We start from the raw sequence: 17,116 nt of genomic DNA on the forward strand, positions 1-17,116 counted from the left end.
TAAAGAGCTGCAGGGCAGCCCGGTCTGGTCATTGTTTGTGGAGGAAAGAGGGAGCTCCTTCTTAAAGGTCCGATATTGTAAAAAATTAGAAAACCATAAAATATATAAAAGCAGGTGGTGTGTAAATCCTGAAAGTATCAAAGCACTCAGCCCCGAGAAATGCTCACAGCTCATCTTCAGAAACTGTGCCTTTAAACAAGTTTTTTTTTCAAAAAACTTTATTGAAAGTGACCGGAGGATACAAATTCAAATACCATACAATAGGTTGTTGCTGGTGTAAACAACTACACAACACCAAAAGAGAACAAAACGTTAACAAGGAGATGAGAGGTGCGGAAAAAAAAGAAGAAAAAGGGGAGGAAGAGAGAAAAATAAAAATAATATTAGCAGTAGTAAAAGGGCCTTTAAACAAGTCCTCAGGACTTCTGTACAGTTGTGATGTCACAACTATACTATAAGTATATAGGTAGAAAGTGTCGCTACATTTCTGGTACAGTCATTCCCCGGCTGCAGTGACGGTGCAGAGAGGCCAAGAGCGCAGATGCTGAAGACACTGAAACACCGACCAATCAGAGCAGACTGGGCTTTTTCAGGAGGGGGTCTTAAAGAGACAGGCGCTAAAATGAAGCATTTCAGACAGAGGGTGAATACCGGTTATATTCAGACATAATGAGAATAATGATGTGTCTTATTGATTTAAAGGTGCTCTACTCGAAATGTAACATTCACTCGCAGCTAGACTGTCTCTAAAAACAAACAGAGAAAATCAGATCAGATTGCAACACACTGAGAGGGAGAGTGACTTCATTCTCTGGTCAGGACGCCATTTACCCCACTATAAATTTACATAGAAGATAGTTATTTGCTGCTATATTAATGTTCTGAATATTGAGTACAGTGACTTTAAACCATTATTACCAAACATGTTTGACTAGAAACCCAAAATACAAGCATGGACCTGAAAATTAGCATACTATGGGACCTTTATGTTCAGTTCAGAAGCAATCATTAACCAATCATAGTCTTCTTCTTTATATCAAACACAAACTTGGTGTAATTGTGATCAGGCAAGTAAGAAACATTTGGGGTATTTGACATAACAGCAACATAAAACAACTACTCCACGATACCAAGGGGTAGTGTAGCTGCTTGCTGTCTGGCCTGACCTTTTTATGTCCTGCATCTGAGTGTTTGAAGTGAGGGGAGTCCCTCCTTGTCCTAGCCAAGGTCCAAGAGCACTGCCATAGCAACTATTGCCCTGCTGGAGCCAGCCAACCACACACACACACACACACACACACACACACACACACACATACACACACACACACACATACACACACACAGAAGACAAATGCTCACTGAACAGGCTAGTGCCATGGAGACATACTATAGATACACACCACACAAATCAACAGTGTTTTATTCTGTGGCCTAGATAAGCTTTTGTGCTTCAGCAAAATCCGTCCCCCACCCCAATGCTGTTTGGCTGCTTAACAATTTGCACGCTACATAGCAACATTGGTAAAATAGGTCATAAGAGTGCTGCTGTAGAAATGTGTGAATTTCCAAATGGTTTGGCCTGTCAGTCTGTCCTCCTCCCTTCTTCTTCATGTGACTTTTCCCTCACACATTTTCCTGCCAACAATTCTCGTATGCTAACCTCTTCATACACTCTCAGTTAACGGCCATAGAGGAGTTTTTGGCTGCATTCAATATCTTGATTTTTTTCCCACATTCATGTTTAAGTGCTAAAGTACTTTATATGATCTTCTTGTGAGGTCAAATCAGGGTCTAAAGTATTTGACAGTACGAATAGAATAGTATACCACTACATGGGTCTGAGTGTCATCTAACACCCTGCCCCTCCTACCAGCAGCAGCAGCAGCAACAGCTGTGAGAGGCGGTGGCTGGAAGAGAGAGCTGAGCTGGGCAGCAGATGGAGTTGGTTGCAGCTGCGTCTGGCAGAGTTGGAGGGGAGGATACAACAACCGGTGGAGCTCCACAAGCACATCCGCTCTACCAAGGTATGACAAAAGTTCTCTGTTACATCCTCAATAAAGGGCAGTTGACATTAATGTCCTCACCGGCAGCCATCTTGATACAAGTCAGTTTTAGGGTCAGCCAGCTTTTCACGTCTTACTGTGACAAATGAATAGCACTTTAACTACAGTATCTTGGAGAAAGGTGAGCTACAGATGCATGGGAAATTAAGTATAAGATTGATGGCTTAGAAATATGGCATCTCCAAGTTTTACCTCCAGGTTAGACACTACTTTCAGGCAATAGCAAATATAGCTTGAGCATTAGAAGGGCAAAAGACAGGTATTTAGGAAGTGTTCAAAGGGGCAAAGAATTCATCAATATGCAAGAAGGTTGTATATCCATTATATCATGCGCCAAGTACAGTCCAGACAACACTCTACAGTGTAGATCCAAGATAAATGGGGAAAGAAAGGTAGTCTTTCAGTATTTGAAGAAGAATGGGACAGCTTATGTGGACTACAATACAACAAATACATGGCTAGAAATAACTGGAAACAATTGTCCAAATTTTTTTACAACACCATTAGAACAACAAACACAAATACCTAGCACAGCCTGCTGGAGGGCCTGTGGAGCAAATGAGGCCAATCACTTTGATGTCTTTTGGGATTGCCCAGCACTGGTGAGAAATACACTTCTCCCTGGAAGCGATCATCAAGGTAAACATCCCATGTGATTTGACACTTTATACTTAGGAAACATTTAATTTGACTCACGGGACTACAGAAATAAAAAGTTTATATTAAAGAATATATGCAATTGAAAAGTTGTCCTACTTCCCTCAAAATCCAGACTGGCAAATTTCCCTGGATATGGTCTAAATGGTTTGGGTATGTTGAACATATAGGTCTAAAATCAGATTTAGTTTGAAGCATTTTTTTTGTTGCTGTTGTCATTGTCTTTGTATGTGAATGTCTTCAGAGAAGTATAGTGAAACTCCCCGCTATGTGCGAACTGTATCGAAATCATATGGCAAACGAAAAACCATGTAAAAGAAAGAAGAAAAGGAAAGAAATGTTTTAAATCTGCTGGTTAGATGAAATATAAAAATAGAAAATATGGCATTTATCTCCTTTTAAAATAATAATAAGTCATTGCAAGGATTTAAAAATGGTCAATTTATTTAGATTTCGTGTGTGTGTGTGTGCGTGTGCGTGTGCGTGTGCGTGTGTAAGGGTGGTGTGGTGCTTGCAGAGTCCCAGCCAATGACGGACCGACAGATTCGGCAGAACCTGCTGAGAGAGATGGCGGGGTTATCCTGCACGGCCTCGGATGCTGACAATGAACCCTGCAGCCCCACACGTCTTCTGCACAACATAGAGAGACAGGTAGGAGGGAGAAGCAAGTACGTACGCCTGTAATACCAGTGTGTGCAGAGTCTGGAATCAGGGTGAATAGTTATTTACAACTCAATACATTAAGTCAGGAGGGTATTATTTCAAATTTGTTTAACTGTCTGTTGTGTAGAAAAGACCAGGAGGTTGTGTATCTGTTATGTATAGTATATGCCAGTTCCAGGTTGAGAAGATCAAACTAATGAATAAAGGTATGCATGCTTGACCTTGTGTTGTTATGCAGAATTAGAGACTGCGTATGGAATGCATGAATTCCTGCTGCTTTATGAAGCGTATAAGTATTTAATCTAGTGTTTCATCCTTCCTGCTGTAGAGTGTAAGTTGATGCTGACATTCCTCTTGTTAATCTAACACAGTGCAGGCTGTCTTTGTGGTATAAAAAGTTGCACTTAGATGTGCATTTGAATCCATTCTAGTTTTTGTAAAAAAATATAAGAAATATGAAAGCATTTTTGTGATCAGGAAAGCCAACTCAAACCATTGAGACAGGTCTGAGCGGGCTGACACTCATGTCCAATTTTGTGCCAAATTGAGTACAAAATTGCCTTGGACCAGCTGATATGCATAAACAAAACCTCAGCCGTGTTTCCAAATGCTATGAATATTAAAGCACCTCGTGTTGTGTGTGCATTTGTGTTCGTAAAGATGCGCAATATGGTAAAAATATTGTTTCACGATTTTTTTACAGTAAAATCACAACCACTATTTTATAAAAAAAAATTTTTACATTGATTTTTTAATTTTTTTGCAAGTGAGTAAACAGTTCAACCAAAGTATTGCCCTATGTAAAAAGTATAGCCCTAAAAGAGACAAAATGTAACAGCGCATTTAGGCCAAAGAACCTTTCTGAACAGATTTGAATCAGTGTGCCAAGTACAATGGACATTGAACAAAAAGCTACCTAAAGCACCTGTTGCCTCTGTTGGCTGCGTTGTGGCTGGTCTCCTCGCCGTTTCACCCTCTGCAGACTGTTTAGGATGCTGTCTCTTTAGTTGGTTGAAAAGGTTAGTTGTGTTACCATCTGATGTGTGCACCTTGTGTGACTGTGTGTGTGGCAGATTTGGGCAGAACGTGGCCTCTGTGAAGTGACGGCGCTGCCTCCTTGTTAAGCACATTAGGAGTCCGCGGTTGCACGGGACATGTACCTGGTTTTTTAGCCGCATATTTTCCAGCCTGATCCACAAATTCTATGAATAATTGTGGATAGAGCGCATCGATGCGACGCTTGCGTGCTGTTAGGACACGGTAGTTTCATTTTCATTTTCTTCCCGCGACTCTCTGTAATCAAATGATCAATCAATGATTAATCAGCAATTAAATGATTGTTCGGAGTGTCTTTAGGGCATGAGGGGTATTAGCCAATAGTGGGATTTTGCTGAGGAAAAAAAAAACTGCTGCGTCTGTGCAGAGCATAGAACAGCAATACCGGTAGATAGAATGTGCCCTAAAGAGAATACTATGATCAACACGTTCTGATCCTTCACGATCTTATATCGTCATATCGCCCTGCCCTGTGTGTGCATATGTTTAGCTTCCCCCTCTGTGTTGATTATGTACCGTATTTTCCGGACTATATGTCACTCTGGCGTATAATTGGCACCAGCTAAAACAAGCATTATGAAGAAGAAAAAAACATATATGTCGCACTGGACTATAAGGCAAATTTTTTTGGGTTCATGCTCTGATAGAGAGGGAGTTGGGTTGCATGAAATGGTAACACCAAGAAGGTCCTCCTACAAAGTCATTTATATTCATCGCCATGGCAACTACCTGGGCATGGAAGACGTAATTGCACCGTTGACGAGCCTCTCCCAGCAGCACGTTGTTCGAGCACCCATTTGTGAACTCGAGCACCCAGCACTTGTTCCTCTAGCTGTGGCCATCTAGCTTCTAGCCCACGATTAGCTTTTTCTGTTTTCTTCATTGCAGTTAGGGTATCCTCCGCTTTACGCCAGTCCCTCACAATTCAGTGTGAAAATAATGTACATGGGAAATTATATATTTTAATATATAAGTCACACCTGAGTATAAGTTGCAGGACCCGCCAAACCTAAAAAGGTAGTCGGATATTGTTGTTTAAAATCTGCACTGTTTTCGTATACTGGGCTAGAGTAGGCAAGTTTGAGCTACATCGAGCAACGGAATGATCAATAATCATAATCAGGAGTCAATCATAGCAACAAACGTAGCGAAATAAAAATGTCACACAACATACTCATGTTTATGATAATGCCATAATCACGTATAGCAAACAATATAGAAGGGTCAAGAGTGTCTAAACAAGGTATGTTGTTGATTTTAAACACACTAAAGTTTAATTTATCACATGTGAAAAGCATTATGCTGCATAGATAATGTCTTTATCATGTCTGCAGAGTGCTCAACTCAGCCAGATTGTCAACAGTCTGATGCCTCCTCTCAGCTTATCACCGCTATCAAAACAACCAAACACCTGGAAAGGCAAGAGAACCTTCACAAGGTAGAGAACAAGCACACACACACACACACACACACACACACACACACACACACACACACACACACACACACACACACACACACACACACACATTCACACAGATCTAATACTGTGACAGTCCTAGCATCGCACTTCTAGCTGTGTTTGCAGGAACATGTCATATAAGAATAATATGAGAATAAGATGAAAAACTTGTACCCTTGTCCATTGTCCCATTTCAGTCAGTCAGGGGTTCCCAAACTTTTTAGCTCGAGCCCCAAAAGAGAAATTTGTGAGAGTGAGGGAATCACAGCAAGTCAAACTTGATGTTTTCTCAGCCAGAGAGCATCAACACATTTTTCAATGTATTCACATATCATAGCCTAACTTTGGGAAACACCATGCTAAGTTATCAAGGTTGAAAACATGCTCCCTGTTTGTAATATAACCCAATGAAACAGCCTGCTCGGTCCCCACCATCTGACCTGACTTGAATCATCCCTTCATGTCTTTCCATCCTGCTGCCTTTTTAACTCTCTCTGCCTGGCTCTGAAGATAAAAGCCATGTGAGACTTGGCTTGTTTATGCATGTAACAGGGTATTGTTTGTTTCTGGTTGCTATTCTAAAAGGGGATCTAAGACCAACAACGCATTGAGAAATGTGCTTTTTGAGTACTTGTGATCTTAGCATGAATCGCATCCCTGACATTTTTCCGTGACCTCGTCCGATCTCGTCCCTGCAGTGGTCAGAAAGGAGATGAGACTTTTGGGCCTCAGAGCTCAAAGAGAAAGAAACTGGGGACCAGGAGGCTCTTCAAAGCAGATGTGTCGTGCGTGTGTGCCCGGACCAGACCCCTGGTTACCTACCACAAGCCTAAACTGTTCACTTTCAACGCCTGGACCAGCAATCCGCAGGTAGATGCACGCACATTCTGATGCAGACCATGGACACATTTTCAGTATTGTCAATATTGTCTTCCCATGATTAGAATAGAGAGAGGCGCAAACACATCCCCATCAACAGTGCTCTGTCCCTGAAGATGCAATGTATTTAATTCTGTTTCAATTACAGTGTGTAGTATTATTACCTATTTACTCCACATCCTTATCTTAGAACCGCTCTGTGCTGAAACAAATCAGTTTCCCCACAGGGATACATTAGTGTCTATTCATTAGTAGTCACCCGGCGCAGAGTAAGCTGGTGTAGAAAATGGATGGATGTTTAAAACACAGCGAGTACATTTGCATTTTTCCCCTCTCTATGCTGAGGATGTGACAGTGAAGACTGTAATGAAAATGAGACAACCACTATCACCACTGCCCAAATGTACTTCAATCCAATGCATCACTTTTACTAATATATTTCATGCGTCATGTCAAATGTAGCTTCAAAGCAGTCACTATTAGTCTTTAGGGCTTCCGTGTTGGAATGCTATATCACTAAAATAGCTCCTCAAATTAAACAGGAATTAATATTTTAAAGCTGCACACCTGGTTGGAATTAAGAAAAAATATCCTTTGGATTTACTTCAAATAAACAAGTGCATGTAATTATGTTAAAGCTCTAGCCTTTATTTAGCAAGGGGACATTGGTATGTTCTTGCCAAGTCAAGTATCAGGTGAATGGTAATGCCCTGCTTAGCCTCACACAGTTCTAGTAATAAGAACTCATACACTGTCATTTTATAATTATATACGGTACATATACACAGTATATATAGATACATACTGTATATAGTATGTTCGTACACAGTACTATGATTGCAGTTTTGTGTTCATTTTTGTGATATCTTTATTTAAAGCTGCTCTAATCAATATGTCATTTTAACAATAGATCAAATGACTTGAGTTGATGTAAAAAGGGTTGCGCTTAGTGACGTGCCCAGCGCCAGCAGCAGAATATTTCAGCAGCTAGATGGTGAACATAAAAGAGGGAGGGCCCAAGGAGACCGTCGGAGAAAAAAAAAAGAGATAAAGATGAAGGGAAACCAAAAACGTCCGGTGCCCTGACACTATAGGTCAAGAGTTAACCGTTGATCATATTCACCACTTGAAGATAATATACAATGCACTGTTTGAAGATAACCGCAGACCTCTGGTGCTGCTGAATTCCAGGATAAATCCTCAACTTCTGTCCTACGTGGTGCTTCACAGTGACAGACTGGCGCCGGTGCAGAGGGAGCTATAGTGAAGCTATAGTGAAGCTCGTGTGTGTGTGTGTGTGTGTGTGTGTGTGTGTGTGTGTGTGTGTGTGTGCGTGTGCGTGTGCGTGTGCGTGTGCGTGTGCGTGTGCGTGTGTGTGACGAAAGAGGAGGTGGATGAACGATGTGTTTACGCTGCGCTTTTCCCACCAATGTCCTGTATCTCTGTAGCTAAGCAATCGTGGTTTTCCTGTTTTTTGTGTAAATTCCTTTTCCAGTATATAGCCTACGTTCCATGATCATAACCGAGATAAGCCTCATAAACAGGACATGAATGTCAATGTAAACGCACTGTTGAGATTCAAGCGGTAACTTGTCCCATCAATTAAGAGACACAAACATCGTTTTACAAAAAAATCTTGGCACGGGGAAGACAAGCGGCGGGCCTGTATTTAGCCACTTTAGATCCAGATATTGTTTCTCAGCAGTTGATGGAGGCCAAAGCTGAGCTAAAAGGAGAATGGACTATTTGTTAGGTCAACAGAATAAAAAACTTCAAACAAATATATTTTGCCCTGTGCCATAAAGACTATGTCAATATGTTTCCTGTGAGCCTGTTCCGGTGCCCCCAGATAACCCAAATCCATCATTAATGCAGCTCTAATACAGTATATTTGAAACCAGATTGAACAGGTGTTTAGAAGTGGACCTGTCTATATGAAGGTCCTTGTGTATGTTAGGTTGTGTTCTACTTTTGACCCATAAGAGATGGTCAGAGACGACTTTGGTGCCTACGATAGAAACATAATGAGTGAGCCTCATTTTCTAATCCCTAACTAGCTCTTCTTTTTTTCATTTACAGATAAACCAGATTCAATCAGAGTTTACTGTGGAGATTCATCATCTTCCTGAACACTATTACGTTGTATTCTACCATAGAGCCAAGAGCGATTGTAGCTAATAATAAGAACCAGCACCAATTGCCACCCCCTTTGTGATTTTGCGAGATGACAAAGAAACACCTTTACAGCTTAATTACTTTAATCAGTGCGGCCATAGAGCAGTTTCCTTAAATCCTTATGAATAATACTCCAACAAAGCACAACAGGCAAGCTAAGTTAATACTGTAGTTAAATAAACTGTGTCTTTTCTCTCTCTCTTGTTGTTTTCTCTTTATGTGCTTCAGGACTCGTCTGCCCGCTTCTCCTCTTCTCTCTCATCATCTTCCTGTTCATGTTGCGGGTCTTGTGATCCTGTAGTCCTGTGCTCTGATCCAGACTGCTGCTCCAGTAGGGCCCTGTCCTCCAGGACCCCCGGCTCAACACCTCACCCCATGTTGTCTCTTTCAGTTGGTAGGAGACACATTGACGTAGCACGTAGCAAGGACACCCTTGATTGCATGTTTGCTTTCAAATTGTGTCATCTTCTTTCAGACACTCCTTTTTCCAGCCACTTAAAGAGGGTCCAGGCCAGAGAAGAATGGTCCCAAAGGCCTTTGATTATCAATGTCCAGCCATCCAGTCGAACACACTACAACAGACACAGCTCCACACCACTGCACAACAGTAAGATCCTGCCCTTTACCAGTATTGATTAGATACCCTGTACTATTCTAAGGTACAGTCCTCTCCTCTCTTACATTCTGCCCAATTGCTCTCTTTTGCTCTACGTGTAGTTTACTTTGAAACGCTGAGCTCTGGTACTTGCTATTGCCCCTGTATGCCAGTACACCTGGTGTTCTGTGGCAAGGCTGTAATTCACAGTGTTGACGACATAGTCAACGGATGAGTAAGATGACAGGAAGGCAGAGTTGCTATTTAAAAGCCTGCACCTGCATACCTGTTGTTGTCATTCATCTGACGCATAGGAGCCTCACTGGCTTTTGATCCACTTGCATTTACTGTGGTGGAGCGGCAATGAAGTCTACTTTTGAAGTCTATGCCGGCGCTATGGTCCTAATTGGAAAATGCATAGCACGGAATAATGTTAGAATTAAATTTTTCCCTCCAAAGTTATTGTGAACATGTAGGTAAAAAATAGAATACAAGTTATATTAACAAACATTTAAATTTTGAGAGATTTAAAGTCCCATATTGTAAAAGGGGAGGTTTGCATGTGTTTTGTTTTTAAATAATGCAGGTCGAGGTGCTCCATAAATACTGTGAAAGTATCAAAAGTCTCAATCCACAGAGAAATGCACACAGAGCGTATTCAGAACGAGCCGTCGAGACTTCCTTACTGTTGTGATGTCACAACTATACTATATTTAGGTAGAAAGTGCCGCCCCAATGCAGTTACAGTCATGCCATGGCTATAACGACAGTACAGAGACACAGAGAGTGCAGATGCAGAAGACCTGGAAACGCTGGCCAATCAGAGCAGACTGGGCTTCTTTCTGGAGAGGGGCTTAAAACTACAGGCGCTATAATGGAGCGTTTTGGACATAGTGGATACAGGTGTATTCCGACAGACAGTATGAGAAAAATAATGTGTTTTTTTTTTAACCCAAAATAAGTATGAACTTGAAAATTAGCATAATACGGGACCTTCAAATATATAGTCAGTGCACACTGTTTCTAAACAAAACCACTGTGAATAAAATGGCTGCTGCGTCTGCTTGTCATCTCCATGTGTAGCATCACAAGTGGTTCCTAGCATGTCAGATATCCCACTGGGTCTGTATGCTTCCAACTGGGTAGTAGGTGGAAATTAAATCATTTGGCATTCACTAGTGTCAATATGTATCTTTGCATATTAGTCTGATGCTAATGAATGATCGTTTACCTCTGCACTAACACGCCTCCAGCAGCTCTGGTTTGAGGGCTCCAACTGGCTCCCATGGGTATAGATTGATGATCCAAAACAATCAATGATTAGTTAATCTTAGCATGTTCCCTGTTTATCCAGTGAAGGTTGACTTAACACTATGTTTGATATGGATTTTTTTGTGTTGAATCCAAAGGTATAGGCAAAAAAAGAGGCAAGTGATGCAGTAAAAGTAGGGAGAGAGTAAAGTAGTAGACACAAAGGAGGCAGATTAGAAATTGATCAAGACGTCACTCACACACTGTCGATTTCCTGTCAGCTTGAATGATCTCATTCTCTTTTTTCAAAAACAGTAAGAGAAGACTGTCTGTCAAGTAAATGTCACCTAAAATAATATTCCAGCACTCTGCAACAAACCTCTTATAGCTGATCGTAGCTGAAGTAGAATGACATTACAGTCATTGGGAGATGGAAGTATGGGCAAATGGCGTGGAGGAAAATGACTAATGATGTGAATGAATTAATAGTTAACTATGGTAGCTGTTTGTACAGTGTGAGAATAGAGATCAGAGACACTGCAGTACATATTAAGTACTTTATTACTGAAATGAAAGGTGGATCCCAACCATTTGTCCATTAATTCCTCTCATTTATCTCAATTTTGCATTACCTCTGCCTCTTATTTTTCTGCCAATGAAATCTGCTGGGATTTCTGTTTGAAACTGGCAGCAGAAGTAAGGCTGAGATAAATGTGTGCACATGTGTGTGTGTCGCTACCAAAGACCCTAAAAAACATCAAAGTGGCTTCAGTACAGTTGATTTTAGCATTTTATTTTGCCATAGTTTAGCAGAAAAGGAAGAGATTACACATTGGCAAGATATCTGCACTATTATTACTGTAAATAAAGCTGGCGGTGAGGTGTGAGCAGGGGGCAGAAAACTTAGAGGGCAGTCACCTGCCAAAATAATAGGACTAATGGTTAAGGATTAGCTATTGTACATTTCAACCAAAGCATAAAATCCCAGAGGAACTGAAGGTCAGATTGTAATGAAAGGAAATACCTGTGGTGTATTAACTCAGTTGTGTGTGTGTGTGTGTGTGTGTGTCACACTATAGGTCACAAATGTAAGCAGAATGCTAGGCATCATAAAAGAGTTATGGGTCTGTCACCTATAAGGATGGCAGGCTCTGCTCAGAGTCAACACAGGAGAGCCAATCAGAGGAAGAGGAAGAGGAAGAGAAGACACATCCACAGGCTGATAGAAGGTGTGTGTATGCAAGTGTATGTTCACCATGGAAACCAGTTTGGGATTTAATGGCTATAGTGAAGACTCTTGAGCGGGATTGGTAAACACAGACAATTTGAAATAATACTTTTATGGATATTAAGTGTCTTGCATATGATGCCGTGTATGTTAGCTAAACACTAGTTTGATGTGTGTGTATGTGTGTGTGTGTTTGTGTGTGTGTTATATACAGATAAAGAAGAGGTCTTGTACCAGCTCTGTGACAGTTCAGATGAAGTGCCGGAGGAGAGCGATACGCAGGTTTCACGCAAGCAGGTCTCACAGGTAATACACACACACACACGTTCGAACATGTACACCCGTGAGAGCCCTCATTGGCCTTATACGTTAAATACCCAAACCCTGACCCTTACCCTAAACCTGATTTAGGGTCAAGGTTGGAATTAAACTGGTAAAAACACACTCTTACAGCATAAATTCAAAAGTATCACTTAACGTGTCAACAGAAAACTTGTATCGCGGCAACCTGGTGATGAAAAAGGGCTTTGAATGTGTGAGCACTTCGTAATCATTGGTGTGAACTGTCACACCATGTTTCCTTTCAGGGCTCTGTTCGCAAACGCCAGGGAGAGAGTGTGTACAACATCAACAACATCGTCATCCCTATGTCTCTGGCTAAAGTGGAAAAGCTTCAATACAAAGATATCCTGACACCCAGGTATGGAACGAAACAAAAAGAATTCTAAAGGTCCCGGTCTTCTATTATAGACTAACATCACATGAAATTTGCTGTAGGTTTTCATTGTCGTCCAAAAATGAAACATAATGTGCTGATCATCCTCATGTATGTAGTTTACTTTGTTTTTTTGTGTGTTTTTATTCTGTCTCGAAATTAATCTTCACTAAACCTGAGGATCGTAAAGTGACAAAGCAGTGCTTCGAGTGGCCTAAGATATTAATAACCAGACCTGTTTTTTTCAATGGTGATTCTGAATGAAAATCTGCAAAATTTAGAGAAAAATATTCTCGGCTGGGGAGGAGATGAGTTAACATTCTGAGTTTTTTTTTTTTTTTTTTTTTTTTTTTGAGATGTCTTACAAAAACATAGTGCGCAATAGTCCACCTTCTCTTCCCCGCTCTCAAACACTCAGACCATCTGTTCTTTAACCTCTGACAATTGTGCTGCTATAATGCATAAAGTTGGTGGTTTGAGTGTCGGGTCGGATTAGCTTACACACACTAGATGCTGTTTTTTTTGGTAGAATCAAAATCCATAGTGTTGCCAAATTCCTTCCATCTATACCGTCTATACCATACATCCCTAGTGTGAAGCTGGCGTAACAGCGGACCTCTATTCGGCACTATTGTGCAATATGTGTGAAAGGAGCTTTTTGAAATAGAAAAGATGCTGTGCACACTGTTTCCTATCATTGTTTGTCACCTCCAAAAGTCTCTCTCTTTTTCGCAGTTGGCGGGCGGTTGATACTTCAGCTCTGATGAGCAGTGAGGCAGAGGACAATGAGGAGGGGCAGGTAGCGTCTAATCCCTTTGGACATGAGCTGTTTATTGTGGTTTGTGAAGGAAATATCATCTTTATTCCTCTGCGTGTGTGTGTGTGTGTGTGTGTGTGTGTGTGTGTGTGTGTGTTTCAGGTAGAGGATCTCACGAACAAAGTTTTTACCCAGAGACACCTGGACTTAGAGCAAAGAGAGAAATTGCGATGGGTATCATGGGGGAATAGAAAATGCTGCAAGCAACCTAAAAGGTGGAGATAAACATTAACACACAAACGAAAATACACACACAGGGTCAGAAAGGCATTTGAATACTGTTGCATCAGGTGACACTAAGATGCAAGGTGAACTACATGCGCCAGGTGGGTTGAGGAGAATGAATTGGCTTTCTCAAACATCAAAAATGTCAGGCAGTGTTTGTCACATTTCATCCTTTCAGCAGAGGATGATAACAGAGACATGCATTTGGCTATTAACTAAATCCTTTACTCACTATCTGGGCTGACTGTGCAGTTGGAACTCTTACAGACTTGGTTTGTTTATCTCTGTACTTATAGCCTATATAGTGTGAAAGGGGAGTGTTGAGTCATTTCCTCTTAAGTTTCATGGGGTATGATTGTTTTCTTTTCACTCCAGATCTGGCAGCAGGTTGTCAGGCAGTGGGGGCGGGATTTGCACATCAGGAGATGAGAGCTCTGTGGACTTGAGTTGTGCTCAGCTGGATACTGATGAACAGCAAAGCTTAGAGGAGTGGCTGGTAAGATCAAAAGCACCACAGCTGACACCTCAAATCCCCCAAACAAACTTTGAATATCAATGAGTGTATGATGATTCAGGTGCCATAGGAGGGAGCTCAAGCTGAGTCATACACAGCAATTTTCTTTTGGCTGTTAGATTATAATGCTATGTCTCCAACATAGGGGCCACATGTCAAATGGTTAATCATTGTATCATTCCAAGCCTTAAGTGTTGCTGCAGAGATATTCTCTGTACAATTCCATTGAAAGATACACAAAAGCATAGAGTGGCAAAAATGGGTTGCAGACTAATCAATTCTCTTTTCCAGTCATTTTGTGTGTGTGTGTGTGTGTGTGTGTGTGTGTGTGTTTGTGTATGTCTGTCTTAAAAAGCCTAGATGCATCCTTGAGAGCCTACACTGATACTCGTCTACTCTGCTCCAGTTGATGATACTGTGATTGCAGTGCTCTGTCGCACTTTGCTTTGATTGGAAAAGGAATGAGTTGCTATGAAACCAGACTGTCCAAATCAACCATCCTCACACCACACAATATCCCCTACTTCACTGCTTTGCACTTCTTATACACTCTAGCATCCGTAAAAATACTGATGAAAGAATGTTTGATTTAATGAAGGGACTGACATTTGAGCAGCAATTATTGGGGTTTGGGACATTATTTCACAATTTAAAAGGTCCCATGTTATGCTCATTTTCCGCTCTTTGTGGCCACATTGTCTATGTTTGTGTGTGTGACACTGCCTTTTGCGCTGTGCTTCAGTATCTGACACTGATGGGGAGGGGTGTGACAAATAGTTTGTTGCAGTTATTGGCTTGAGGGTTAAACCCCCACGTGGGCCAAGCCTACACCCAGGAACGTCCCTGTCCATCTCTAAACAACAAGCAAACAGAGAATACAGGCAAAGGGCACCACCACACTCTTCTATTGGGTCATAAGTGATGATTGAGAGGGATTACTTTTGTATTAGTTATACATTGTTTTCAGGATAAAATTTTAAGTATATAAAAGGCTCAGTACAACATTCATTTATCGAAACATGTGTTCATTCTTATCTTTGTGTGCATAGAAAGTGATACACATACCAAACTCTGACACGTGCTGTCATATCAAGTATATTAAATTTTCAGATGTATGTAATCTCAATTCTATTAAATACTCTCTGTTCTCTGTCAGCCTCATACACCCTGGGAGCCACGAGTGTTTCCTTTGGGCGAAGACGAGGAAGACGCCCTGCGCTCTGATGACCTAGAAAAAGTCCCATCAGGGTGGTCAGAGTGTAGCTCTGCCTCCTCCACATCAGAGAACTGCAACTCCCATCTCTCTGCAGCTCAGTCCTCTGATGCTGCACTGCCGTCTGGTGGACAAAGTCAGAGCAGCACACCCAGTGGCAGCTAAGAGAGCAGTGCCTTACTTTTACATAAGTTACATAAGTAAGTTGGAAAATACAGTGAATTCTGTTTTATAGTATGTTTATATGCATTCCTTGCTAAGATTTTGTTTATGTGCCTGAGCTTTTTGCTGATTTCTTTTAAACGGTATTTGTTCCCAACTATGTTAATTTGATCTTTCTTTTGGCAAGTCACATGTAAGATATTTATTAATAAGACAATTTACGGTCATTAAGTCATGTTCAGTAGTCATTTTGTTTATTACTTGTGCAATAATTTATTTAGTCACTCATTTCATTATCTGCATTCATTTATTTTAAGTAACTCATTGCGCAAATTATTCATTTATTATTATTCAAGTTAATGGATTTCTCATTTCATTTTCCACATCTGCTAATTGATTGATTGATTGATGCAGTAGTCATAAACAAAGGCATCATTTTTAATTCATTATTCAGTTAGTTGATAGATTGGAAGGTTCATACGGCGCAGTTATCAGATGTTGAACGAACATTTAGAGTCAACATATAGGAGTATTTTTTACTCAAATGGTTAAATTTGTCAATTAAATTAACTAATTGTTTTATTTTCTCTCCAGGTCTCCTCACGTCTGGAACCATGAGGAGAAAATGTGCCATGAGGACCTTAATTGGGATACTAAATACATTCCAGAACAGTGATTTGATGTTATTTGCTTAATAGTTTAAAAGTGTTTTGTGAGTGTATTTTGTGAGTATTGTAGCATAGTATCACAAGTTTAAATTGACTACTGTAGTCTCTGCTACACCTTCAGGTTTTAATGTATACAGGTACTGTATATAAAAAATGTACCAGCACAACCCCACTGTAGTCTCAGGTATGTATACTGTTGGTAGTTGTCACTTACTATTTATTTTCACAGTTGTCTTAAAGAGTCTGTGTAGAAAGACTTTACATATATTTATATAACTTTGACTTGATTAACATGTGATTTTTAATTTCATATTTTTTTCTGTCTGTGGACGCTGTATATATTTTGTATTAAAGTTATTAGTGAACATTAACATAAGTAAACATTGGGTGGATGCCTGTTTCTGATGGCTGATTCAAATGGTAACAAGAACAGAGAAAAGAGTGTTAAGGCCACATTCAAACTAGATCAGGCACTCTAGATCAACATCACTAGTCCTCCGCGGTAAACATCCTTGCCAACTTTGGAAAAAAGTAATTAAAAAAAAAATATATATATATATATATATAAGGGTTAAAATGGCCCATTTAAATGACTCTGTGGTGAATCGTAGCAGCTCCCGACCTCATCTGAATGCAGCCTTAATGTTCCTCATTGGGAAAGCCTGTGGGAGATCAAATCCTTGTTACTGCTCTTGACTCCTGCTATTGTATTGAGGCCTCTGCATGAAGGGGTGGGAGCATTGGATAGCACCAATCTTAGGCTACGTTCA

The 17,116-nt window shown here is 40.6% G+C and overlaps 1 protein-coding gene across 3 annotated transcripts in view; it reads left to right on the top strand.

Annotated features, from left to right (window-relative positions):
* kansl1l (KAT8 regulatory NSL complex subunit 1-like) overlaps positions 1-16,525 on the top strand; it is a 22,168-nt gene extending 5,643 nt beyond the window's left edge. Inside the window, exons 3-16 of one of the 3 annotated variants that reach the window (XM_083921411.1) lie at positions 1,877-2,027; positions 3,222-3,374; positions 5,777-5,880; positions 6,603-6,774; positions 9,187-9,352; positions 9,434-9,565; positions 11,884-12,033; positions 12,247-12,338; positions 12,620-12,732; positions 13,483-13,546; positions 13,667-13,779; positions 14,165-14,285; positions 15,460-15,716; positions 16,273-16,525. In XM_083921411.1, the coding sequence (XP_083777537.1) occupies positions 1,877-2,027; positions 3,222-3,374; positions 5,777-5,880; positions 6,603-6,774; positions 9,187-9,352; positions 9,434-9,565; positions 11,884-12,033; positions 12,247-12,338; positions 12,620-12,732; positions 13,483-13,546; positions 13,667-13,779; positions 14,165-14,285; positions 15,460-15,681 (1,753 nt within the window). In that variant the 3' untranslated portion in view covers positions 15,682-15,716; positions 16,273-16,525. Of the gene's footprint in view, positions 1-1,876; positions 2,028-3,221; positions 3,375-5,776; positions 5,881-6,602; positions 6,775-9,186; positions 9,566-11,883; positions 12,034-12,246; positions 12,339-12,619; positions 12,733-13,482; positions 13,547-13,666; positions 13,780-14,164; positions 14,286-15,459; positions 15,717-16,272 lie in introns of all 3 variants that reach the window. The other 2 variants (XM_083921409.1, XM_083921410.1) reach the window with 2 other exon arrangements.
* The last annotated feature ends 591 nt before the right edge of the window (positions 16,526-17,116 follow it).

Source organism: Echiichthys vipera (assembly GCF_963691815.1).
Source record: "Echiichthys vipera genome assembly, chromosome: 10".
In the NCBI taxonomy this organism is placed as follows: domain Eukaryota; kingdom Metazoa; phylum Chordata; class Actinopteri; order Perciformes; family Trachinidae; genus Echiichthys; species Echiichthys vipera.